The sequence below is a fragment of the Hakea prostrata genome, chromosome 3 (genome assembly GCF_041222555.1).
Source record: "Hakea prostrata isolate BN-2017 chromosome 3, UWA_Hpros_2, whole genome shotgun sequence".
NCBI lineage: Eukaryota > Viridiplantae > Streptophyta > Magnoliopsida > Proteales > Proteaceae > Hakea > Hakea prostrata.
In genome coordinates this window covers 16,475,402-16,503,209 of record NC_142602.1, presented here as the reverse complement: position 1 = coordinate 16,503,209, position 27,808 = coordinate 16,475,402, and the positions used below count along the sequence as shown (strand labels likewise).

The following is a 27,808-nucleotide window of genomic DNA, read 5'->3' as shown; positions in this document are numbered from 1 at the left end:
CTTGTGAGTGCGAATTATGGATTTTGACACCATTGTAGCTATGTATCAATGTATTAGATCCATGGTGTTTGATCATGAATCATTAATGAAACAGGAGCTCAATATGAAAAATTCAGATTCAGGCTTATGGTTGATAAATTGTTCACCAAGTGTTAAATTAGTCCCATATATTAATGTTTTCTAACCAACCATTTTCAGTCCAATCTTTTTTTTAAATCCAAATCTGCATACATTTAATTATTAGAAACTCAGATGATGGTAACTACTTAACATGCACTAAACTTTCTTACACTCCTTAATCATCCATTGGAAAGTAATGATCCAGTGATTTCCTCTTCAATTCTGTATGCTTTAGAAAACCCACGAGTAAGCCTGCACCGCACCAGGTAATCTGTACTAAAAGCAACGCAAAACATTAGATTATTATGTTTGCAAATGGGAAAATGTTAATTCGAGACAGGAAAACAAAGCTGATATGATGCTCAATTGAGTTAAACGTCACCTGTGGATTTACTGAAGAGTTTCTCTAGCACAGCAAACAGACAATCACACAAACAATCATTTAGACCCACACCCACAGATCACTTTAGTGACTTCACCCTGCCAATGTCTTTTACAAGTTGGAACTCCCTAGTTTGCACGATGCAATTCTGCGAACAAAATCATTGCAAATTTCCCATCACAATAGCATGTCAGACAGGACTATTTGTACAACAAATGGATACTGACATTTTCCAAAGGAGTAAAAGATGAAACTGACAACAGAATCTAAAGTTGAACTTGAATCCCTATTGAACATCCAAGGTACATGAGCTAAAGCAGCCTACATTTCTCTGAAATTAAACTCCTGCATTAAAGGTGGAAGTCTCAAAGGCCCAAAACTTTTCACCATTGTCCTCCTTGCACCATTTAATCTATTTCATTAATTACTCCGAAGGTCAGCCGATAAGTGATTCAAACACATGCAACTAGAATGCATCATCCTATATGCTCTTCAAGCAGTAATAGCTCGTACTACTGAGACCATACCCACATCCTGCAAAAAGAAACCTTTACTGAAAGTCACCAAGCCATCCATGCAAATTAGTCAGAAGCTACACCCGTGGATCAGCTGCTCAATGGTTGAATAGCACAATATCACACAGCCACCAGCAAAAAGTTATGACCATCCTTCTTGCATGCGCTGCCCTGACAAAACTCCAGCATCATTTAGAATAACAAAATACCAGTACCATAAAACATTTGTATTATTTCCAGGAGCCTAAATATGTGTGTGTGTGTGTGTGTGTGTGTGTGTGTGAGAGAGAGAGAGAGAGAGGGGAAAATACCATCACAAAGAAAAAACAATATGCTGAATATCTGTAATATCAACTATAAGGATGAAACAAACTTTTCATACCGCAATCCAACAAAGCAGTTTTTGTATGGAAGCCACCCCTTAGGATAATAATTTAAAGTGACCGCTAAAGCTTCAGTCCTGGATAGTCTAGCCTCCAGATGATCACCTGCTAGAAACCTTGAAAAAGTGGATAAATTGTAAACCAATAGGATGATTCTAGAACCTGCACAATGATGACTGATGCAAATGTGAGTCACTGAGATCATTAACATCATGGACAAACAATGATACCATCTACAGTTATCTGAATTGGAACATGGAAACTATGGGTTCAAGGGCAAAAAATTTACCGATGTCTACAGAACAAGCACCAAAGGTGTACCTTCTAATTCTTCATATACAGTTACAAAGAAGCAGCAAAGCTGCAAAGCTTCAATCAGCAACAAAGGAGCAAATACAGTGATTCAAACCTCTTGACATATATTTAACATTAACTGTCACCCTCTGTACAATTTCTCTCAGAATCAATGTACAACAATGAAATCAAAATTTTCTTCCAACTGATGCAGCATTTAACAAGAAGATGACAGCCATATCCTATCTGCATCATTCAGTGTCTCCTCTTGACCACCCACTATAATCAAAGGAACTTCTCAGGCCTCTGAGCAGAAAATAAACCGGATGGGTTTTGGCCCCTAGAAGGGAATTGCAGATCCTAAAAATGATGCCCACCTCTCTACCCATCATCGTGTTCCAATGGTTCATGAGAACCCGTGTCACAGGCTACTAGGTTTTCCTTTGAAAGGCAGCCAGTAGGAACATAAACAAATCCTTTAGGTAATCGCTGATTCTGCACAGATGCTTGACCTGAGGTCATAATCAGCTCTTTCGGAAGGTTCTCAGTTTGCTGCATTATTGATCACTGGAATAAGCATCAGATGATCCTAAAAAATGATAAAACTACGCACCCAGATATGACTAAACTGTAGTACTATACCTTCCTCAACTTCCATTTCCTCTCCACATCATCTGTCAGATTCCATGAAGAAAATGAAAAAGGTCTTTGTGGGAGTTGCATCCCATAGAATGATGGCCTTTCTGTCGGCAATTATGCAGCAGGGCGTTGGGATGTTAACTTTCATCAGTCTGTTGATCAACATCCATTGGCACAGGAATTGTAAATCTGTGCTTACCAGATACTTTGCTATCCACAGAGATGTCGTCAGATCTTTGGAATGCTTCGCTGAAGGATTTACGTTCATCATGCTCTTTGAGGGATGTGGTAGCAGACCCGGAACTAACATCAGGTGGGAAGAATGGACTGTTAACCAGAACAGAGAACGTAACAGCATCTCTCTTTGACACAAGGATGTCTTGTGAGCAAACAACCAACTCCCGCTGCCAAAGGACAAAAAAAAGACATTGGACATAATACTTGGATGACCCTTGAAATTTGAACAAGTTACAGGACACAGACTACCAAAATTACAGAAAATTTAAGACCAGACATACTTCTTCAGCAAAACTAAATAATGAATCATGAAACTAACCAACAAGAGCACTTGTGAAAACAGAGAATAATTCAATCTTCATTATCCAAAGCATATGTAGACCATTCAAATCGAGGGAAAGAAAGTTCAATAAGAAACCACATAACATAACTGTCCTGGAGAACTGTGAAGTATGAACATCATCATGAAGTTCTATCACTAGTTATCAGAAAGGAGGAACTTGCGAGAAAAAGGATGAGTTAGATTTTGGGAAGACCAATGATAGAGATATCTATCCTAGATTTTATATAGTGACCGGCTGACCGCCCTTGTAACCAAAATTTTATACCAGAAAAAAAGAATCCCTAATTATCCAATAATATAGAGAGAAAAAAATCCCTAATTATGCAATAATATTATACGAACCATACCTTGAGGAAACAGTAACTAGCCTCATCAAGTACAGAAGTGAATGAACAGTATGAACAATAAATCAAGGTTTAATACATATACATTGCAAGTTTTTTTCCCCTCTTTTTGGGAGGGGGTATTGTGGGTGGAGACAGTGACAGTCGAAATAGGAGAAGAAAGATATCAATTAAAAAATACAATAATTTACTTTCATTTTGCAACTAAACATGTCACTTAAAAAAAGGTGTACCTGGTTCACAAGGCTCTCAACACTATAGGATCTCAAGAATGTCATAATACAGAGCCTAACCCCTGATTTCACAGATAGGCTATTTCCAAGACTTGAACCAGTGACCCACTTGGTCACAGTGGACAAGCATTACCATTGAATGAAGCGCAACCTCTTAACAAAAGATGTCACTATCTTGAAGAAATGCATTTTAATACAGAAACAAAATAAGTACATCTGGCTAGAAAAAAATTAGATGGACCAGGAGTACATCCGACCAGAAAAAAATTGCATAGACCAGAAAAGTGATAATTTTCAAAACACTGAAGAAAGCGGTACAGGGCGAATCCAGCAATTATTTAGAATATTAAACTAATAAAAATGATTTGAAGAGAAAAGCTCGCTTGGGTTCAAAATTGTTGCAGAAACCTCTTGGAAGCAAGATTGTAATCGGGATAGTTTGTTGCAAAAAGCAGCAGAAATTTGGAACCATCCACTGATGAGGATTCTCAATGGTTTCTATGGATGCAAGAAAAGTGAAATTTTGCATGGCCAGAAAAAAAAAATTAAGAGTTGAGTCACTTTGCAAAAATAATACCAGCAATATTAGTACATGAAAGCTACATTCTGCCAAAGCAATGGAAAAGATCATATCATTTGAAACAGGTCTGTAATAAAGTTTATAAGACAGAGAGAGAGAGATGCGGTTGATCTTAAGTACTAGCAATTTCAATCTATACATAAATATGAAGTACCTTCAACTTCTCTCGTCTGATAATTCTCTCACAAAGAAGGCGCAACTTCTCAAGTTCAACCTGCATCACGTAAAGTACTAGTCAGTCATTTTATTGATGGCAATACCTTAAAATACTAGTAGCACAACAACATAACAGGAAAAACAAAATAACAACCTAACCAAAAATGACTGAAGATTTTTGCAAAGAATTTCTCTTCCCATCAGTAATTATGATCACGTCAGATGAATAATGTCTAATTTCATGAATGCTCTACCTTGCAACACCAATATGACACAGTCAGGCCACAGAGATGTTTACCTGGGTATTCACCAAAAATAATTATGACTAAGAAAGTATTAATTATATCACTAGTGGCAAGGAGCCGGAACGGATTGACTTTTCGTTAGATCTCCCAATCAATCAGATATGCGGTTAGTGTCTACGAAGCTTCGCTGCCCAGCAAGCAAGAAGAAGATGGAACCTTAGACGTCCTACGGTCCGTTTAAGGTGATTTCAAGGCACGAAGGCAACCCCCAAGCATGGTTTGCTTTCACTCCCACCCCAGAGTCGATTAACCTGGGGCTAGAAAGAGAAATACCCGTTGAAGCCGGAGGCTTCCAGAGCTGCGTCAGCTGCTATATAAGTCAATTTAGGGGATTTCTGTTTCTATAAATAAGAAATGTAATAAACCCCTTCCTCCATGATTATGGTTTCCCTTCTTTCTTTCACCTGCAGTCTCTCTCACACATCCCCACAATACAAGTCTTGTTTTATGGACTCTTTTGTCTTTCTATTTTTATTTCTTATTTCTAGTCGACCGCCTCCCCTCTTCCACTGATTTGCTAGTCATGGTTTAAGATCTGGGCCTCGGTGACCAACTCAATCTCCTAACAAATCCAAGTTGGACCAAGATCTCACCGAGTTGGGGAAATTTTTTTGCTGCCAAATCTGTGGTTCTTTTTTTTTTTGGGGGGGTGGGGGTGGAAGAGTTTTCTAAATAACCTGTTTTATGCCTTTTAAACATAGTAGCACCATCAAATTTGTAAAAAATAAAGTCCAAAGAAGAGTCTGACTTCAGACAATAGGCATTAAAATTGTCTTCCCCCACACCAATCCAGTCATTGACTGGTTGTCTTTCCTTCTTATTACTTCATTGTCCTTTTCTTCCCCAATTGGTAGCTACCTGATCCAAAATCTTACGTTGTATCAGCATACCAGCCAAATCACAGAGCAGCAGCAGGCCCCAATGAGTTAAAGCATTCAATATCTCAGATTACTCTTACTTATCATCAAGCCATTCAGATTACTGTTACAGTGGATCTGATGTTGCAGCAAGCAGCTAAATCACAGAACAAAAGCAGGCCCATTTGATTAGGAGAAATAACAGCATTGGGAACACAAAAGCTTTGGTGGGTGTGGAGAGCAGTTTTTGATGGATCCTCAGTAGTTACAGTAGTCACAATATTTCAGCAGAAGTAGGATATGGTTGGGAGAACAAATAAGAGAAAAGGAGGATAGAAAGCAAAGAGGATAGGTGGATTAGGCTCTCTCAGATAGGACTCAGCCCTAGAGGTTTTGGCTGTCACCAGCCAAGCCTCTCAGCACTTCATTGTCTCTCAACTTCAAGAAAGAAAATAACAGTGTCTAATGAATTTTATCCTCAATCAGTATGAACAGATCTTCACTAAAAGAACATAAATGCAAAGCATAACAGTCCTAGATCGGTACGTAGAAAATAAAACTAAGAAAATGATCTACGCTTGTTGTGCCCCGAGGACCCCCAAGACCACACCTAGCCCAAGAATAAACCTTTTTTATGCCGGGAAGTCTACAATGGAAGCTATTTAACTTATTAGGAGACTTACGGAAAGGTACAAAGAATGTAACAAATTCTCCATATGGTTCTTGTTGACCTAGGTAAAACTTATGATAGAGCACTAGAGCGTTAATTTGGCAAGTACTAGAGAAAATAAATGTTGCAAGGAAATACGCCGACATAGCTAAAGATATGTATGATTGTAAATACGTGGACATAGTTAAAGATATGTATGATTGTTCAGTTACAAGTAAGGGAATGTTGGGGAACAAGATGGCGGATTTCCAATACAGTTGGGCCACATCAACAATCAACTTTTAGCCAAATATTATTTGCAATTATAATGGATGATTTATCCAAAGACATTCAAGATGATGTTCCATTTTTAGTATATGAGACAAAAGTAGGGATTGGTACCAAGTTGCTTAGTTAGAATCATGGAGAGGAACTTTGGAATCGAGGATTTGAACTAAGTAGAATGAAGATGAAATATCTAGTATGTAACTTTGGTCATGATCGAACAAATGATGAGGTGGAGAACTTGATGAGACGGAGATTCCACAAAGTGATTATTTTAGATACCTTCTCTCAATCAAAAATAGGGCAAAAAATAAACAAATAAATTATATAGAGTATGATGTTTTCCCAAGGAATTAAAATAGGGTGGATGAAGTGGAGAAGTGTGGCCAAGGTCATCAATATATTCCTTTAAAACCCAAAGTACAATTCTATAAGACCATCGTACAATCAGTTATGATGTATGGTGCAGAGTGTTGAGCTATTAAGAAGCATCATATAGATAAACTCAATGTAGCAAAAATGAGGATGCTAAATTGATGAGTGACGAAACTAAGAAGGATAAGGTAAGGAATAAGCATATTAGAGTTGGACTAGGAGTAGCTCTAATAAATGATAAGCTACGAGAAAGTCAATTAAGGTGGCACAGTCAAGCTCTTCAATGGAGACCTTTAAATGCCCTTTTACAAAGAAGCAATTTAATCCAACTAGAAGGAATTAGAAGAACTAGGGACAGAACTAAGATAACCTTAAAAGAAGTGGTGAGAAAGGATATGCATAATTTGGACCTTCTACCTCGTATGCCCTCAAATAGAGCTTATTAGACGGCAAGGATCTATGTAGCCCCTATTTAGCTGGGACAAGGCTTGTTGTAGTTGTATCCCTTAAGATACCTTAAGATACCTTGAGTTCTTAACATCAATCAAAGTTTACTAACATTGCCAGGAGTTCCCACTATGCAACCCAATTACAATTTTCCATAAGAAATGTATCCTTAGGGAACCACAACATATTCCTAACTCCAACTCCACATTTTGACTAGCAAAAGCAGGGAAAGACAAGCATTTAATCATTAATAATGCAACAATTTACAAGCAAGACAAAAGGCATCCATAACTGAATGAGGGGCAAAAAATTAAAGGAAATTTTTCTCTCTCTACCCTATACTTACTCTTGATTTACTCTTATTCCCCTGTCAAAAGTTACATCCCTAGTTCCCCCCCAAAAAGGTGAACTATTACCTCTCATTCTCCTTGATATTTCAAAATAGCCAAATTACCATAATTTTACTCTATTAATTGATTAAAGTGATTTCTTCCCTTTTTATCAGTTTTTCTTCCTTCTCTCTCCTTTATCCCTCTCTTATGGAATCCATTAAACATGATTGGGTGCTTTTTAAAATAAAAAATAAAAAAAATTTAATCTTTTTTCCCTTTCCTTCTTTTACAGGATTTTCTTTCTTTCTTTTTTTTTCTTTTTCTTTTTTTCCCTTTCGCTTTCAATAGATACCATAAGAGAGGGAGAAAGGAAAATATAAAAGAAATACAAATTTAGTACATCTAGATCTTATTATGTTTTAACAGATTCCTATAAAAGAGGTGATTTTTTTTGGTAGCATAGAAAAGAAAGTAAAAAAATTAATAATAAAAAATAAAAATACATCGTATCAATTTAACAGATTCCTATAAAAAAGAAGAGGAAAGAAAGGGGGGGAAGAAAAAACTAATATTAAAAAAAGAAATAAGAAATAATATAAACTGACTCATAAAGATAAGGATAATTTGGCCATTTTGAAATATTAGGGAAGAAGGAGAGATAGTTCACTTTTTTGGGGGGATCATAGGTGAAACCTTTGAGAGGGGAGTAAGAGTAAATGGAGAGCAACTATAGGGGAGAAATAGAAATTTACCCAAAATTAAATAGTTCACTTACCCTAATTTGTTTGATGCTTTTTAATTCCTCTGCCCCATGATGCTGGGTCTCAGCCTGTAGAAAGTGCTTAAGGTGAATAGGGGGGCAAGAGAGAGAGAGAGAGAGATGAAGAGAACAAAAGAACCACGCTAGACATAAACCAACTGTAACATCACCTTCTCCTTCTGTTCCACACTATGCCTATCACAGTAACCCTTGTGCTGAACCTTGCCCCCACTAATCTTCACGTGCAAATAGAGGCCAGCATTTCTTGCACAAAAAGGATGAAATGTTCTTTGACAGTTCCCATAGTTACACTGCAAGAAGAATTCAACATTTACAGGTCAAAAATTCATTAATTCCACAATGCTTTAAGTTGAAGAAAAACAGTGAGAATAGGAGAAAATAGTAGCGCAACCCTCACCTTTAGGCAGACACCAACTCTTCGACGACAGATAATGCAAACATCCCTTTCCTTCATAACGGTCTCCTGAACGTGCCACAATTAACAGAGTTCATATATATTACATACATTGAATGCCAGCCAAATTAACCACCTAAAATAGTGCCCATACCATCCCCTGTAAAGCATTGACTTGCCCCTTTCTAAATGTTGATTCCAACGTCCACTACATAGCACAAGGTAGAAATGAAACATTATTCAAGTAATTCATTAAAAGTAGACAGGAAAGAGGAGTTCAACCAATTGAATAACAATTGAAGACTAACCTCGGCACAAAAAGCATGTATCCACTGACCATTAGCTGCCTTTCTGAAGGCACCAGTCGAGCCAGCGCATAAAGCACAGTGTACAACAAAACAGGGGTTCTCCCGAGAATTTGGAGGTATGGCTCTAGGGTTTCTTGATGCCAATAGCTCTTCACACAATTCACAGTACCATGGACCAACAGGATCTTTCACATTACGATAACAGCCCAAATGAACCCCAACCTGTCAGTATAATTTCATCATTAAATCCAAAAGCTAAATCAGAAATATGACTTAATATACAAGAAAAGATAGAAACCTTGCAGTTGCTACAAACTAAGACAGGGTTCGACATTGTTTCTGACCGCCTGCATACATCACATGATCTTGGATTGTCTTTCGAGAAATCAGAGGTCAACTGGAAGATATTAGACTGATTTTCTGATGAAGCCCTTGACTTATCCAACCTTGAGAGGGTTTCCTTTGGCCGTGGCAACAAATGAGAATGAAGCCTAGTCCTCCCACTAATGGTATTGACCTTCAAAGATTATGCAGGCAGAACAGCATTGTCAGTTTCATCTTTCAATTAACATTAATGATGTACGACTGCAAAAAGAACTTCAAACCTCATGTTGACCAGATTCATCATGCCCATCTTTCCTAAACGATGAAATCCTCGAAGAAGCTGCTGCTGCAGCAGTCGCAGCAGCGAGCACAGCCTGAGCTTCTTTATGGCGTTTCTCTTTCCTTCCTCGTTTCTTTGCTTCTCTAAGCTCACAAAGATACTGATAGACAAGTACATCATCCCATTTTTGGTCCCCGACAGCATCCATCTCCTCTGGAAGATTTTTCACAACCCTAAACATTAAATCAGCTGCAGGGACAGTTCAAACACAATATGCACAGTACAGTCACATATCTGATTGGATAAATAACATAAAAACAATAAACAAAAGGATTACAATTTGAGAACCTTAGATCCAACACAATTACCAAAAAAATTAAAACAAAATAACGTGGATACAAACTCATGATCAAAGGTGTTACCACAGCATTGCTTGCTCGAAACTGCTAACTGAACTAACTTATGCTGATAATAAATAAGTTCTCCTTCTACTTCATCCTCTGGAGAGTAATCCAAGATTCCCGTCATTCTGGCCTTAACCAACTGTTCAAGTTTTAAACCATCGGATGCCTCAATGCAAGAGATGTCTTTATCAATTGATCCTGCAAATGTACAAAATAAAAGATCATTTAAGCCATTCCAAATATTACACTCAACTAACCCAAGGGAAAGACCTTACCAACACTGTCATCAGCTGTGTTTTTTTCTTTGGAAAGCAGATGAATATAACTTGTTGAAGATACTTCTCTAACACTGCATAACAGGACCATAAATGACATAAATATAACATGATCAAGGCTTCATCTAACCACAGATTAATATTCCAAAGATTAAGGATGGAATTTGACTTTGCAAACTTGGTCTTACTCATGATTACACATAAATCGGGTCATGCTATCAGCTGTACAAGTAGGTTCTTCAACATCAGAATCCACAGAAGTATTCAGTACAGAAGTATCAGCCTCATTACCTTGAGTTTTCTTCAATGTGTCACACTCGGCACCTACAGCCAGATTACCAGTCCAGAACACAGTATTAGAATCAAAGAAGAACTATAACTGATGCAGATTCATAACCAAGATGGACCTCTGTTCTTACAAAATAACACAGGGTTTGGTTATCTATGTTATAGGCCTTTGATCCCATGGGTTTAACTAGTATCAGCCACCTTAATGGACCTAAAACAGGTCTAATTAAGTTGAATACAAAAATATCTTCAGTAATTAGCTTTTAGGTTGTTTTAATTTAGTTCCATTCCAGAGGGTTCAAGTTAAGTTAGCATCTGACTAGCACATGAACAATTAGCAGTATTTTGAGTCTATTTTAGTTTCCCAGACAACTCAAGCTCCCTAATAGATTCAATATTGGTTAGGCCTTTCCTTTATGGTATAGGAATCTATTTTAGAGCCTTTTATGTGAGGTTGTAATAGCGTACTTCTTTAAACACGAATTTGATTGTTGAAATTGCTGGCTGCAAACTCGGCTGCTGTCTTCCTGCCCTGCAAGAGAACTTTCTCTAGTGTTTGAAGTTCAAAGTAACTAGCTCCTCGGTGTTTCCAGTCCAAGTACTGATTCCTTGGTGTTTAAAGTCCACGCGTCAGCCTCCTATTTCAAGTTGAAGTTGCCACTGGTTCCTCAGTGTTTGAAGTCCTAGAAATCTGTGTCAGTGTCGGGTGTTTCAATTAAAGCTCCTATTTTGTCTGTGTGATCAGCAGTTTCAGGTTATTGCCTACTTGAAGCTGCTGCCATTGAAGGACTACCACCACAGTGAGTCAATTTTGAATTTTGCACTCTCCTAATCTTCCAGAAGAACACAAACAAGGTAGCTTTTGAGAACAATCTGCCCAGCCCAATCCAACTATTGGACATTCATCCCCAAAACCATTTGAATCTGGTTCTAATCTGACAATAAAGATCCTAGAAGAATTTTACTTTACCAGTTTTCAGCGGGAAGACCTAACTTTTAAATCTCATGACCCAACCATCAATTTCAGCCCATATTTGGATCGAAGTACCCCTTTCCACTTCTCCTGCAGTCAAATCACATGCCCAAATTCCTACTAGAAACGCTAGATCCCCAGTTTTCTACCCTAAACCTAATTTTCCAAATTTGGGTTTGGTTGTTGTCAGATCCTAGTTAATTCCCCAACTACATAAAAAAACACAGAACATTCGGGATCTGGTATAGAAAACAATGCTAACATCATTACAATATCATAATACATTTATCAGTTGCACGCAACCAATGCCAGTAACTTCCTAACCACTCATAATTATGCAAATATAAAACAATTTAAGGCTAGGATCTTTTGATATAAAATGTGCGGGGCACATTAAAATTTTATGGGGATAGGAAAAGCAGTCATATAAAATAAATTACACAAAGTCATAAACAATAAAGGGAGTTGGACAGTAGCTTAGTGAATCATGGGAAGCCATCAATGTGTCTCTACAGCCCAACAAACTGAAACAAGCCCAGCTTAGCGGTAAAAATGGAGTAAGTTAGAAGATACCCCAAAGTAGTTCTAATTCATTTGAAATTTTAAAAAATAATAATAAATAAATAAAGATCATCTCCAGCATAATGCTTTACTTTACATTCATGAAATGATAAATTAAAAAGGATCAATCTGAAACTAAATTTGAAAACCACAATCATCTCCAACATAATGCTTAACCCAGCATTCATAAAATGATCAAACTTATAAATAAATCTGAAAGTGAATCAAAGATAATCAGACCTGCTGCAATGCTCATATTACCCCAAATTAGCCAGACAGTGATCTCAACATACCTTCAGATCTAAGTGATTCATCACCAGAAGAACCGACCTCCTGATTCCCTGAAGACTCCATGCTAATCTGCAATGCACATTAAAGGCATGTTCAAACTTCAACTAAACTCATTGGGTTGGATGTGAGACTACCTATCATATGAAAGAGAATGAGGAGACTACCCATCAAAAGAAACAGAATGAGGAGACTACCTATCAAGAGAAACAGAATGGAGAGATTACCTATCAAAAGAATTTAGGAAGTGTTTGTTTGATAGAATAAAACGGGGTGCACAAGAGCGGTGGGGAAAGTTCAATGTTTCCAAAATCCCGAAACATGGTTTTCTTTTTTTTCTTTTTTTGTTCACTAGGGTGGGAAATGAGCAGACAAGCTTCCTTAATTTAAGGAAGTTTGTCTGCGAATTAAGGAAGCTTGTCTGCTAATGTGACACCCAAGTCCTACACTTTTAGGTGGGACTTTGTGGGAAAGGTAGGGAAATGGAAGAAAAAAAGTGTAATTTTATTTATCACGGGACCCACATTTTCAATTTCCACAAAATACTTTCTTTTCCTCTCCTATTCCCGCACCCACTACCATTGGGTCCCATCTGTTTATTTTTTTCACCCTTTTGTTATCTTGCAAACAAATGGAACTGTTAAGAAATAAATTAAAAAAAAATGTCACCCCCACACAACTTTTTATGCCACTAGTGAGAACTTTAAAATATCAAGTTCAAAATCGCAATCCAAACCACCAAGATGGTGCAAAAATATTTCAGATTTAGCAAAGATCTAAGGGACTGTATCTCAGTAAAAAGTAAGGTTTCAACAGAGATTTCTGCACCAGCCAAAAGTTCGGTTTCAACTTGGTTTTGGTATAAAACAGTGCATATAAAAGCATCAACAATTCGACATGGATCAAAACTTCAATCCATTTCATCATTTAGTTTCACTTGTTAAGAGTGGATAAACTCAACAAAAATCACCCCAAAAAAAAACAATTAAAAGACACAGATTTAGCTTATTCTTTTTCTTTTCGGCCAAAATCACCAACATTTCTAGGTGAAACGAAGTTGCTGGGGACCACTGCAGCGCAGCTATGGCAATGACTTGAGCAAGATTTGTGTAAGATCCAAACTTAAAGGTATATCATTTTTTCCCATATGTTTCAAGCGAGATTGAGGAACCATTTCAGAACCATCTGGTAGGAGTGCTTTACCTTGGTTGTATACTTGTAACTGTAACAATTAGAGATTGTATTTTCGTGGTTTTCATTGAATTCTGTGTTTTCACTAATTATGGTGAAATTTGAGAAAGTATACATCAAAGTGTCAGGATATGGTGTATACTACCAACGTAGGGTACAAAATCAAACCATAATTTTGGACATCTATTTATTAATTATAAAAGGTTACAATCTATTTAGAAATGCTTAATTAGGTTTTTCCTGAAGTTGCAACCCAAAATATGGCTAGCTGAAACATGCAGAATTACAACCACAAAAAATAAAGAATAAAAATAAAGCAAACAAACCTTGATATGAACAAGCCAACAGGGATAGGATAAGGATGTATTATGAATATTTATGAGGCCATATAAAATCTTGGGCCATTTAACATAAGGAGTACCCAGTATACAAGGCTCTCCCCACTGTGGGATCTAGGGAGGATCATAACATATGCAATCTTTTTCCCTCTACCTTCGCACACAGGCTGTTTCCAAGTATGGGCCCATGATCAACTGGTCACAATGGTTACTATTGCACTACGTGTTACTTTGCACAATAATAGTCCATACATTCAAACACATATTTTCCCTTTGTCTTTCCAAAATGAAAGTATACAAAGGAGAAGGTTGCAAATGCAAAAAAAATAAAAATAAAATAAAAATAAAAAATAATAAAAAATAATAATAATAAAAAATTCAATCAATGCACTGCAACCCACAGAAAAATGGTCAAGTTCATAATTGAGTATAGTGCCCCCATTGAATACTTTTTTTTGTACATAGCAATTAGTATGCAAAATGGTCAAGAAGAGCTTATGATACCAGAAGAGTCCATACAAACTTCTAGTCACCAGATACAATTGGTGCAAGAATATCCATCCAACATGGAAAGGAATGAGGTAAGTAAACCTTGGTAGCTAAGGTAGCTAAGAGATTCTTTTTACTCCAAATGCACAAGGTAAATCCAAATAAACGCATTTGAACAACTAGGAAGATTCTCCTGACATATATCATGCAGGTATTCCACTGGTACAGGACCACTGCAGCTCATCTTAACAAGCACCCAGCCAACTTTTCTTACTCCAAAATATTTTCCAACTCACGTCACTCTGTAAAACTAAATAGAGGCTAGGGTAAACAGCGGAAAATAATTTTCCTAATCATATTTGCCAAACAAATATCAAATAACTCTATTAATGGGAAAAGTACAATCAAGGCCACAATCACTTGCATACGCGGAATTCTAGAATAAAACTAGCTGTATGAACATCTTTGCACATCAGCATTTATACTAAAGTTGAACCATACAAGTTTGGGAACCAAGAAAATCCAGATCTCTAATCAGGATACACTGAGGTCCACCACCAAATTAGGCTACTTTTGGCAGGCAGAATGTGACAAGGTTTGATCAAGTTTCCCAATGTGTGAGAGAAGAAATCTATCTGGTTATGGCACTGTTTTGATGGGCAGTTTGGACCAGAATCTCTGTTGAAGTCAATGATGCTTGAACCAAAACTTAAATATAGAACAATAATGGAAAGCCGAATCAAGCTTGAACCAAAGTTGAATATAGAACAATAATGGAAAGTAAATAACTTCAAAATGAACCACCCAAGCTTCACGCCACAAGGTGTCAGTTGGATCAAACACCAGTCCCACCAGCCTTGATCAAACACAAGACAAATCTTCTAGTGGAGAAGATACGCAGCAGCAGTAGCTGACAAGCAGGAATTCCAAAACTGTGGATTGAGAAAAGGCCTCCCCCACCCACCCAAAACCCCCCATGATTTATCTTATGTACAAAGGCCAAATTTCCACATTCTAAACAGCCTAGGAGAAGGAAAGATTCTACCAGCTGCTTCATAAAGCACATCCCTCTTTAGAAATCGAGGGGAGGGATAGGGTTCAAAATACATGAATAAATCCTAGACAATTATTAATTTAATAAATAATTAAAATTTAAAAAAATTTAAAAAAAAAAAAACCAAAACCAAAACCATTTTGGACCTGTTCAACTTAAAACACGAAAATAGAAACCAACTATGGAGATCTAATAAACACAGAAATCCACTAAATTACGTGGACTACTTGGTGGTTTTCTTGCAGATGCAGGTACTTAGATCTCCATAATCTTCCAACTTTATGTCCCAATTAGAAACTCCCACATCCCAACCGTCCTCCAATAGTCTAACCCAACCAATCACTGCACTATCAATCAACGGTATCAAAGGTGAAAGGATGATCTACTCCCTGGATGAAAGGGTGACTTGATAGGCCAAACAAAATCTAAATTGCATGCTTCAGCATTCAAGGCAAAAGACCACATGGGTGGGTTGGTATCATTCAGTATACTTTAGGCCAAGTGTATGGATTTTTTTTAACAGAAAATGAATAAAGAAGCATGTCATACACAAACTTTTAAGTGCTTCACTAATCCCACAGCATAGAAGCTAATTCAGTGTTGTCAACAAAAAGGAAGCCTAAGAGATGCATAGAGCAGGAAAGCTTTCATAGTAACTGCCCAATTTTCAGCTCCCAAGAAAATCATAAAGTTCCTTGGTGAACTTTCTAGACCGTACTAACTCACTGTTAGTTACAGACAAGCACTAGGCTAAACTCCTCAAGGAAACCAGATTGAATTTTTCTTTTACCAGGCTTTTAGTCACACAGCCACCATGCTGCATAGCATGGAACAGCATACTACCAAGACCTCAAGTCTTGGTAGTTTGCAGCTGTCATTGGCAGATATAAAAGTTAAGATTTAGCATTAATACAGATTAGAAACAACAAGAGGGATAGCAGAGGCTCCTGGAAACAAGGAGAATGTTGGTGATGGATCATTAAGTCAACAAATTGCACCTTCTCAGGGACCATTAAAGCAATGAATCAGATAACGGCCTAGTAAGTGGAGAAAGAAACATTTTGTCCTTCAAGAGCAAAAAACATTCAAGCAAGCCCAACCCAAGAAATGTACAAAGTTAGGAAGAAAAGTCATAGTTGACATGATATTTTATCCCCCAGATCTTAGACTAAGAACAACAAACAGCATGTTCAGTCATTTGACCAGATTGTTCTTCCCTAAATCCTGTCAAGAAGTCAAATCTTTTCAACTACAAACCAGCAAAAGGAACCTAATAGCACAAGTAATGCTGCTATCAGTAGTATAAAACAATGACTCGCGCTATCAGTAAGGGTGAAAGAGAGGAGATTCTGCAGCATTACATAGCAGATTTCTTAGAAGAGCAATAACTCATCAAGAACAGCTGGAGGAAACGTACTTTCCAAAGGAAAAATGAATCAAGTAATATAGGTAATTATAAAGTCTACAGATGTGAACATATCATTCAAAGATTAGATGTGACGTATAACAAGATAGCAAGAATGTTTCTCAAACTTCGGGTTTTATTGGGGTTGGCGGGTTGGAACAGCATGCAAGAAATGCACTGAAAAATAAATGGAACCAATAAATTGTATTGAATTGTATTAGCAAGCCTAGCATAAAATTCACACCAAATTCTAATTACAAGAAATCTATCAACTGAAAAAGAATGAAAAGTGGAAACATCAACCAAAATTTTCTACCACAAGATAAAAAAAATTAAAATTAATAAAAATCTGAATCAACAATCCTAACTGAAAATATAGAATTAACTCCAATTTTATGTTTCAGGGTTTTAATCACAGAAGAAAGGTTAAACCCATGGAAAGAAATTTCGGCGAAATTCGCCAGTTTCGCCAGGGGGCGAAACGAAACAAGGGAGCGAATCGAGATTTGCGGGATATCGCCGAGAAATCGGCGATATCTCGCCTTTTCTTGCCGAACTGGCGATATCTCGCCGAACGTCGGCGATATTTCTCCAAATCTGTAACCGGTGAAGAGGAGAACCCAACAGTCGGTTTCCATTGCCTGATTTTAGAAGATCAAACCGCTCAGCCAAGGAACAGTGGGCAAGGTAGAAATCTTCAACCATGGATATCAACTCCGGTCGCTCGCTCGTTGTGCAAAGGAGTCCGCGTCTTCCTCGATCAATTGAAGCATCGTCTCTGTCTTCTGGTATTGCCTCTGTTCTTCGGTATTGCTATGTGATTTTGGTTAAAAAAGAAAACAGATTTCAGCAAAGCCAGCCGTTAGAAAGAGTCTGCTGCACCCTGATTGTAACTGCTGAGTTGCCGGACGGAGAAGTGAGGAAGACGAGGACTGAAGAAGACGAAGTGATTGCTGAGTCGCCGGACGGAGAAGTGAGGAAGACGAGGACTGAGGAAGACGAAGTGAGTCGCCGGACGGAGAAGACGGAGAAGTGAGGAAGACGAGGAGGACTGAGGAAGACGAAGTGAGTCGCCGGACGGAGAAGACGAGGACTGAGGAAGACGAAGTGATGAAGATTGAATTCTGATTTTTTTGAGATTATAAGTTGTGAATTTGATCCGCACGCACACGTGGTTGATGGAGAATAATGGAGTTATTAAAAAAATGAAATAAAAAATATTAAAGATAAACATGAGGCTGAAACTACTGACGCTTTTGCAGAATAACAAGGATATAGTTTATTAATTTTTTGAACTTCAAAACTTTAAACGCATGCGAGCCATCACTCATCAATCATATCATCATGTTATTTAATAATATATTATTATATAATTCAGGTAAATATCGGCGAAATCTCGCCGAGATTTCGCCAGTTCGCCCGGTAGCGAACCCGGCGAACCGAGCGAACTTTCGTTCCTTGGTTAAACCAATATTTTAGTAAGAATGCTGAATTTGCTAGTGCTGGTATATAACCTTGCGAGAGACACACGGATCATTGCAACAATCTCCATTCAGAGCAGCACCAGATTCACCACCAGAACTATCTTTCAACTCTTCACTTAGAACAAGCGGTTTCTCATTAATTTCACTTGCCAGTAGTACATTGATGTTTTGCTTGATGAGTATTTCCTTTGAGGAGCCTAGAGTTTGCTTATCCTTTAAGATCCTTATGTTATTCTTTGTTGTCCGCCTTGGTGGAACTGACTTGAGAGGAACAGCATCTAGGTAACTGGAATCTGCTACTGAAACTCCATTAGGAACATCACGTGCTGCACTCAAAGCCTTTGATGAAATTGTGGAGCTGCTCCTAGTTTTCAAGTTTTCCAGTGCAGTACCCATATAAGCATGACTTCCAAGCCACTTGGCTATCTTGGACTGCAAGTCAGGGGGAAAGGATGGACACTCTCCCTACAGGAAAAAGTAACCCAATCAAGCAGAAGAAAAAACAAGAAAAACAGTAAAAGTTTTCCATGACTAATTTCACCAACCAATAGAAAATGAAAAATAAGAAGTCACAGCATTTTTTTTTTTTCAAAAATACCGCAAGTGTTGCGGTCAACGATTCAGATGAAACACCAATCTCTATTGCTACATCATTCACTAAGGCCTTCCCCCGATCAATTATCTGCAGCAACAGCTGATGGTTAATAACAAGGGCATCAACAAATTACAAATACATCAATGACTTCTTCCAAACACATGGTGAGTTCAGAAGAATAAACGCACACAATACCCCAGTTACCTTCTTCAGAATTTGTACAAAATCCAAAGAGTATGTCGAACCAATATTCCCATTGCTGTTCATTCCTATAGCCTCCATGGTAATGACCTGTGCGTCACCACATTCAGACTTACATTTAGAACCTGGTCTCGTACACCCAGCATCCCCAGATTTTTCATAATTAGTATCAGTGGTTTTACAATTGACCATGCTTTGTTTCCCATTCTTGATTTCAACCCTTGAATTGCTTGGTTCACCTTCTACCAGTGTCAGAGGAGATGAATCAGATGCAGAAGTATCACAACCATCAACAACAGAAAGAGGGCTACTTAAATGTTGAGTAACTGCAGTGTCCCGACACTGTGAATGCTTAGAGCAGAAAACCCTCAGTTCAACCTGTACAAGATTTATACAACGCAAGTTAGATAAAGGGGCACCATCATAATACATAACGGGGCAAGACTCAGTGACGAACCTTCTCAAGTTGGGAAAGAGATCGCTTACATTATCTGTTTCAATCCTTCCCCAAATCTCCATCTTGTGTTTTGCCTCCCTTGCACATATAGGATGAAAAGAAGTTCTGCAAGACCCTGATTCAAAAAACAAAACAAAAGATCAGCGGAAGCATCATGACTGTGCTCAATAGCTGGTTCAGCATCGCAAGTACATCAAATCAAGGTTTTCGTTTAACGTTTAAATTCATTTAATTGAACAAATGGCATCCTAAATAGCTCAATCAGTAAAATAATCTCGTCAATGCCTCCAGATCTTTTATTAGTCCTCACTCAATTTATCCATATCTACAGCCTTCAAATTTTCTACAAATTGCCAAATTTAATGACCCAGCCACAGCCTGTTCTCCCTTTTTAGGTGTTCAGCATTAAGAGTATCGACCTACCAATAACTTTTGTACAGAAATTCAGAATCTACTACAGGATTTTCAAACCTGCCTTTCTTACATGATGGCAAGTGGCACTGCAGTAACTGCACTACTCCTCTGAAAAGAACTCAGCTCCATCGAGTTTGGAAAAGGACCAAAGAAGATATCTGATGGAGGAGGAACAACTCCAACACTTTCTTTTAATCTCAAGGAGATCCTTAGCAGGAAAAAACTTCATCTTTTATGCCCGTGATTAGAGTAAGTATTTGCATTCCCACAATGTTTGGCTTTCTTATCAAACAATAACAGTCAACCAAAAGAACATGACATACCTTCAGAGGTGGGACGTCAAAGTGCAATATATCGACAAATCCAACACTAGAGTAGGTCAGTAAGCACTTTCCAGTAACCTTGATATTAGTGTTCCCACCTATGAAATTTTGTAGGGGATTCGGATTTGGGTATGTCTGCAACCACAATTTACAAAATAGCTTCTTCATGGATCAAATTAATGCAACCACCTCCATCCATCACCAGACTACATAATTGGTTTTGCATTTTGCGTGGGTCTAAAAGATACTGATGCAGTGCCAATCTTCATCCTCATTGACTTTGTGAGTGCTCAGAATAGGAGAGAGAACATAAAAGGCATGTCGCACCAAATCACCATCGTTGACAATGACTTCACTTAATGCATGCTCTGGCAGTAGATCAACTGCCTAAACCCCAAGGTTTGCTTAGAACCTGTATCAATATAAGCTAGCAAATGCTTGGGACACAGAACACATGTCCGTACCCTTTGCATGTACAACATTTAATGGTAGCCTTTGGCATGATGGAACAGTTGTCAAAAACATAACGAAGCAGAAAATATAATTGAGTAGGTCAAGAAGGTGCCCTAACAGAATCACACCAGGTGAAGAATATGTCTAAATAGGTATGAAGATGCCACAAATGAAGCAATGGCCAGTGGTTTGCTAAATGGCTTTTCTTGGGCAGAAGACTACTGTTAATAATGTAACCCCATTAGGATAGGATACATAATTGAAGACATTTTTCTAAACATGTACGAGGACTACAATTAGTTAATAACACATCCTAATCATATCATATATGGAATATGTTCCTGAATGAAGACTACATAAGGAAGATTCAGTAGGAGAAAACAAGGTCACCACTATGGACCAAATTTTGATCGAAATGGTTGAAATTTCAACCGAAATGCCTGCATTTTTTCAAATCGAAATAAAACTTCAGATATTTTGTCGAAATCATATGTTTCAACCAAAATTTCGCAAGTTTCAACCGAAATTTTGCAAGTTTCCACCTAAATTTCGCAAGTTTCGACGTCCAACTTATTTTTCCTGGGTTTTTGTTGATTTTTATCCCATTTTCACCTAATTTCCACGACTCCTTTGCCTTCAAACACATCTGTTGCTCATATTTTGCCTCCAAAGACCTCTTAAACCACAATAGCTACAAAGAAAACTCCAGCAGCAATAGAATGTGAAGCATGAGCCATACCCAATAGTTCCAAACTTCCCATTTTTTATTTTTGTTATGTTTACGCCTTAAATTATCTTGTCTTGCCTTGAAATTAATATATGTTTAGTCTAAGACTATGATCTCTGATTATGTGTTGTTAAACTTATTTTTTCATTATTTGCTACCTTTTTTTAATTTCTAATTTAATAACTATTTTTAAATTATGTATTTTGAAAAATACGTATGTATATATGATATATGGGCTTCAACTTAATATATGTGACACACCATCACTTGATCTAGTTGGTCATTTTATTTTTTTTTTACTAGTTGTATATGTAACCATTCTATCAAACAATTCATGTATGCTACTGATTCTATGTATGTCAGTATGTATGCAATACAGTTTGTACTTGTCAGAACCAATCATTTGTTAGTATATATGAACGAAAATTTTTCAGTGGTTTTTTGGGGCAAAATACTAGTTTTATTGTGTTTATTATGCTTTAAATAGGTAGGAGGCAAGATAATAGATGAAATGGAGGTCATATAAGGCCCGAAACCTAGGGTCAAAATTTCAACAAAAAAAAATCATTGGTTTCAATATTTCGGTCGAAACCTAGAAATCTTGCATTTTCCCTGGGTTGAAACTTTAGTTTCGATCAAAAATTGTTCCTTGGTCACCACTCACAAAACCTATATACATGTCAATTTCGTAAGTCATCAGTGGACATGGCTCCTATGATGTACTCAGAAATAGGTCATACAATCTTGAAATCCTTAACCATGTATCCAATGCTATTGTGAAATATCTTTCCCGCAAGACACGGCTCAAAGTAATTTTTTTCTACTAAGGGAACATTGAGGGACATTTGACAGACTCTATAAGCCCTTTAAGCCTTCCTTTCGCATAAGATACACTAAATAAGGATATAATTCAAAGCATGAAGGAGGACTACAGTTGGTGTACAACGCATCCTAAACATACGGTATATTGAATACGTTCCTAAATCATGCTTGGATAAGGAAAGGTTAAGTAGGATAAAACAAGGTCACCACTCACAAAACCTATATACTTATAACCTCGTGAGTCATCAATTTGTGTTTCCTTTGATAAACTCAGGGAGTAGACCATACAATCTTAGAGAATGATCTAATTAATCCCTAACCATGCATCCAATACTTCATGGATTGTCTTTTTTCGTGGGCTTAAGAGTTTTTTTTTTTCCATGAAGGGACATTGAGGAACATTCTAGCAGCGCTCAAAGGCTTATAAGCCTTCTTTTCTATAGCAATTTAACTAAGGATAATTTTTCTAATCATGAAGGGTCTCTTTGGCATAATTTATATTTATGTTTATGACTTATTTATGAATAATTGATTATGAAAATAGGTTATGAAATATAAATAATACTTGTTTGGTTACTAGTAGATATAATAGATTAAATAATGAAAAAAAGGTCAGGTATGTTAATTATGCAAATTGTGTTATATATGTATCTTTTAAAAAAAAAATACATATATATTTGAAGAAAGGCAATAATATACTGAAAAGGGAGAAATAGAATTAGAGAATCGATCAAATACAATATCATGTGGATCCTAAATTCCTAATTGCATAAAGTGATAAGAACTATAGATAGAAGGAAACATGTAGGAGTATTTGAATTAAAGGATTTCCATAGAGAGAAACAAACATGAGAAATAAGAGTGATGCTAGGAAGCAAGTTTTTTTGTGGTGTTTAACTCGTTTTTTGGTACTCATAATGTTAAATTTGTTACTAAATCACGAAAGAGAGAGATTTTTCTTTTCTTTAATAAGAATGAGAAAGATTCAGGAGCAAGAAATGGGAGAATTATCGTTTTGGTAAGTTGAGAAAAATTAGGAGATAGATCTCCGTCTCTTTTGCGTACAATTTTGAACAAATGTAATAAAATTATGAGAAAATACGTTTTTGCCCTCAATTTTGTATCATTAAAACACATGCTAATTAAAGTCTTCCACATAAATAGTATTAAGCTCTTTATCTCAATGAATCATAAACAATTCTCCACCTCATTATGATTTTCTATTATTTTGTATTATTTTAAATAGAAATCAGGCCAATAAATCATACCAAATACTTCTATTCATGTTTATACGTCCAATAATCATAAATTTAAACTATACCAAAGAGAGCCAAAGAAGGACAATTATGTCACGTCCTAATCATGTCATATATGGTATATGTTTCTAAATGATAGATGAATAGAGAAGATTACTTAGGAGAAAACAAGGTCTCCACTCACAAACCCTATATACCTGTCAATTTTTAAGTCATTGGTTCGTGGTTCCACTAATATATACGTAGGGGCGATATTATACAATCTTAGAGAATGATTTAATTAATCCCTAACCATGTATCCAGTACTATCATGGAATGTCTTTTCCATAGAACTTGCCTTAAGAGTATTTTTCCCCCCATTAAGGGACATTGAGCAACAACGTTCTAAGCCCTATAAGCGTTCTTTTCTTAAACAATGCACTAAGGATAAGATACATAACTAAGGATATTTTTCCAAACATAAAGAACTACAATTAGATTATGACACATATACCTAATCATATTACATATGGTATATGTTCCTAAATGATGCACGCATAAGGAAGATTAAGTAGGACAAAACAAGTTCACCACACTCTCAAAAAATATAAACCTATCAATTTCATAAGTCATCAGTATGTGGTTCCTTTGATATATTTGGACAGCAGATAATATAATCTTAGAAACTTATAGATTTAGACTAGCACATTTAAGCTGAAACAAAGCATAAGAAAAGACAACTCATGTAGGGCAAATTATACATTGTCAAATAAGTTAAACTAATTAATTCACCTATTTTTGTAGTTGGCCTAGACGCCAAAATTTTGGAGCAATATAATAGACCTATGACCACAATTGCCTAACACCAACATCTTCAAACCTAGGTTGATTTCTAAGGAAAACAGGCTAATTCAGTGTTGGACCCGCATCAACAAGCTGACAAGAGCATCTCACAAGCCAAGGAGAACTACAAGAGTACAAGGGATTGCTCGAAGGGAAGCTTGTGTTCATTAATCAATTCTAATATCTATCCATCAAGTGGAGTGGTCTCTAGGGGCTTTGAATTCTTAGCCTGATTTGAATTCAAGCCTTAATCTGATTGAATTCTAATACTATTAGGCCTTTGTAATCAGACCTGTCCAAAAACTGACTTGAAGTAATTAACAACCACTCGTTTTAAAAAAGAAAAAACTACAAACCTAATATGCCCCTCAAATGGACAGATTGCAAGTCAACAAGTTTGCCACTGACTTACCGATTACACTAAATGATTGCAATAAAATTTAAACCGAGCGACTGAGCACAACCCTAGGTGCTGGACAGAAACCTTACAGGGCCCCCTTGGCCCTCGACTAGGTCTTGGGCTAGATCTTGGAATTGAAAAGCTCGGATACTGCATCAGTGAGGGTAAGGCTTGTAACATGAAAACAGGACACTTTCAAGTTTTTGTTTAGACCACCATGTGAGCACCCTTATTAAATAAAAATATGTTTGTTGAGTTGTTTGGGTACACTTATTCTTCTCTTCAAATAGACAATGTCTCATCCAGAAAAAAGTACCAAATGACATACTTGGTTTTGGATTGGTCTTCTTTCTCTTCTAGGGATTATCTGTTTAAACAACATATTTTTTATTTGCATCCTAAGGACACTGTTTCTCCTGCCATTAGTGCACCAGCAAAAGAGTTAAAAATAAATAAATCACCAAAACAAACTAAACTATAGAAGCCTCACAATGCACATTGAAGGGATAAAAGGTCAAAGACAACATAAAAAACTCCCACTTGCTTTTTAACACGTGCCGGGGGGGGGGGGGGGGGGAGGGAAGTGGAGGGATGCCACCTAGAAATAGGAGAAGATTATTGCTATTAACAACAACCAATGAACTTGATAATGAAATCAAACACACGATCATATCTTTTCATCTGTGAACTATAATCAACACTTGATAATTGATAAATAAACTCAGAATTCATCCGGAAAATAATAAATTAACTCAGTTGTGTGCAGCAACAGGTCAACTAGGAGTTTGCAACAACTAATTACTGTATGCTACTAGGAAGAACTAGTGACAATTAATACAAAAAGAAGGAACAGCGCCATACCATGGCTACACCGAACACAAGCACCATACTTCACCCTGCACAAAGAACAAAGTAATCTTCTCCTAGTCTCCTTAATTCCTTCAACATTCATGATTGGCTCCATCCTCTTCAAGTTCTCTACATAAACCTCAGGCAACCATTGACAACAAACCAAGTGGGCAAACTTCAGAGAGCCAACGTCTTTGGTTTCATCTGCGCCCTTGGCAATTGGTTTTAAAGCACCACCCTGTTTAGGACAAAGAACACAAGGCCTCAAACGACCCTCAGAACCACTGTTCAGAAAGACTTCTCCCACCAAAGAATTTTCACCATTACTAGTCAGTTTGCACCACGAGCACAACCATGGCACATCTGGAAAAGCTTCCACGCCATAGCATTTCTGATGTACTGTAACTTCACATAATTTACAAACCAGCATTCTCTTCAATGTTTCCCCATTGCCAACCAGGCAACAGACATGACAGAACAGTGACTCTTGTCTTTCTGATGGCTGTACGAACACCAGTCTTTCTAAACCTGCATCCCCGCCCAAAAGTCTCCTTTTCTTGGAAGGTCGCTCAGAAGTGAGTAGAATTTTATTCCTGCAACCTAACAACCATTCCAAACCAGTAGACGACAATGCCAACGAAGACAATTCTGCCACGGAGGACCCTTCTTCTGGCTGAGACACGATACCAACTCCCGAAGGCGTAGGAGGCCTAACTGGAGAAACCATTTCGTTCTGGGGTAAACCCGTTTCATTTTGAGATAAAACATCAGCTTGTCCACCATGAATTTCAATTAACTTGTCTTCCTCCACATTCTTCAGTGAACTATTACTAACTTCAAGTGCATTATCACAAGTCCTAACCGTAGCATCCGAAAGCGAAGGAATCCATAAACAAGCCTCAGTGGCACATGAACCAAAAGACGAAGCAGGAACCAAATTCTCAATATCGGCCAAGGTAACCGGCCTGAAGTAATCCTCAGTCTCAGCCCAAATGTTGGACAGCACTGGAGTATGTGCAGTTATTTCGCTCCCCGTAGACTTTGCAGCTGATTCAGAATGAGATTTCTTATGCCTCTTTCGACTCTCGGAATACTTACACAAGAAATCAGACAACCCAAACGGAAGAGTAGGAAGCCTCGAGAGTACGGCCTCATCTGTATCAAAAGGTGAACGCACGGACAAAGCCTTTCGCGCCTGTTCGTAGAAATCGATACCAACAAGTTCCTCTCGACTTCCGGCAATTTTGGTGGACGAAACCCTAGCAACAGGGCAAGGTTTCTCCTCGGTTCCGCAACCTCCTTCTGCGCCCCTACCCATCATCTTCCGCCGATTGCATCGGCTTCCAGTCATGGTCGTGAAAAGCTAGAGCCACCATCACCACTCTCCGTTCTCTCAAACCCTACCCTAACCCTAGCTAGTTAGCCCTGGATTTGTTCTTCGCATCCAACGACAGAGGAGACAAATGAGAGGGGGGAAAAACGATGAGCCGATTACCAATGAAATCTAGGGTTATGGATTGTTTCAGTTACATCCAGGTTAATTTTTCGGATCAATCGAAGAGTGTCAACCGGGAGATGGAAAAGATTCGCGTTTTCTGCAGACAGACAAGGAGGTTTTGTTCTAATGGCGAAATTTAGAAAAAATAAATAAATAAAGATACAATATAAATTTGTTTTCGTTTCAAATTGATATCTCCGCGCGTTGTAATTATGTCGTAACTCATAAGCGAGGCGAATAATGGAGGGAAAGAAAAGTGAGTGAGAGTAACAACTTGTGTGAGGGCACGTGCACTGCTTTCACTCTCTTCAGACCGTTGCTGTCTCTTTCTTTTTTCTTTTCTTTTTTTTTCCCTTGTTTTTTAATTTTTTTTTAGGCATGAGGTTTGCTGCGTAAATCATAATCAACCAAACCGTATTTTGTTAGTTGTTACTTGTTACCCAAAACAACGTATTTACAGTGATGCCCTACGACATTATTTTTCTTTTCTCTTTGAATTTTTTTTTTTTAGTCAATTTTTCCTCCAGATTGGGCAACCGTTTAACCAACTTGTCACCATGGGTTCAGCAAATGCTTCTTCACTTAACATAAAATTGTAGACCTAAAATGTTTGTGGTCAATGTTTCTACATATGAGGTTATAGTTTGAATATTCTTGAAACCAAAGGCAAAGTCATGT

At 37.4% G+C, this 27,808-nt stretch overlaps 1 protein-coding gene across 1 annotated transcript; it reads right to left on the bottom strand.

Moving 5' to 3' along the window:
- Positions 1–3: 3 nt before the first annotated feature.
- LOC149021211 (uncharacterized) lies at positions 4–27,290 on the bottom strand. Its single transcript, XM_089149478.1, has 21 exons — positions 25,645–27,290; positions 19,596–19,681; positions 19,113–19,487; positions 18,912–18,995; positions 18,344–18,778; positions 12,358–12,424; positions 10,431–10,566; positions 10,243–10,316; positions 9,986–10,165; positions 9,565–9,812; positions 9,258–9,476; positions 8,960–9,181; positions 8,806–8,859; positions 8,655–8,720; positions 8,407–8,547; positions 8,252–8,305; positions 4,225–4,284; positions 2,533–2,737; positions 2,337–2,437; positions 503–2,246; positions 4–391 (listed from the first exon to the last, which is right to left on the bottom strand). Exons 1-20 carry the CDS (start codon positions 26,981–26,983, stop codon positions 2,076–2,078), a joined length of 4,317 nt encoding a protein of 1,438 aa, XP_089005604.1. The 5' UTR covers positions 26,984–27,290; the 3' UTR covers positions 4–391; positions 503–2,075.
- Between the last annotated feature and the right edge of the window lie 518 nt (positions 27,291–27,808).

Bases quoted from the DNA above. Each gene is read 5' to 3' on its own strand.
- LOC149021211 (XM_089149478.1), bottom strand. From the start codon at position 26,983: ATGACTGGAAGCCGATGCAATCGGCGGAAGATGATGGGTAGGGGCGCA. The intron at 10,317-10,430 runs GTAAGACCAAGT...CCTGTTATGCAG, and splicing joins CGATTTATGTGTAATCATGA to TGTTAGAGAAGTATCTTCAA. The intron at 2,438-2,532 runs GTAAGCACAGAT...AATTGCCGACAG, and splicing joins TGTGGATAGCAAAGTATCTG to AAAGGCCATCATTCTATGGG.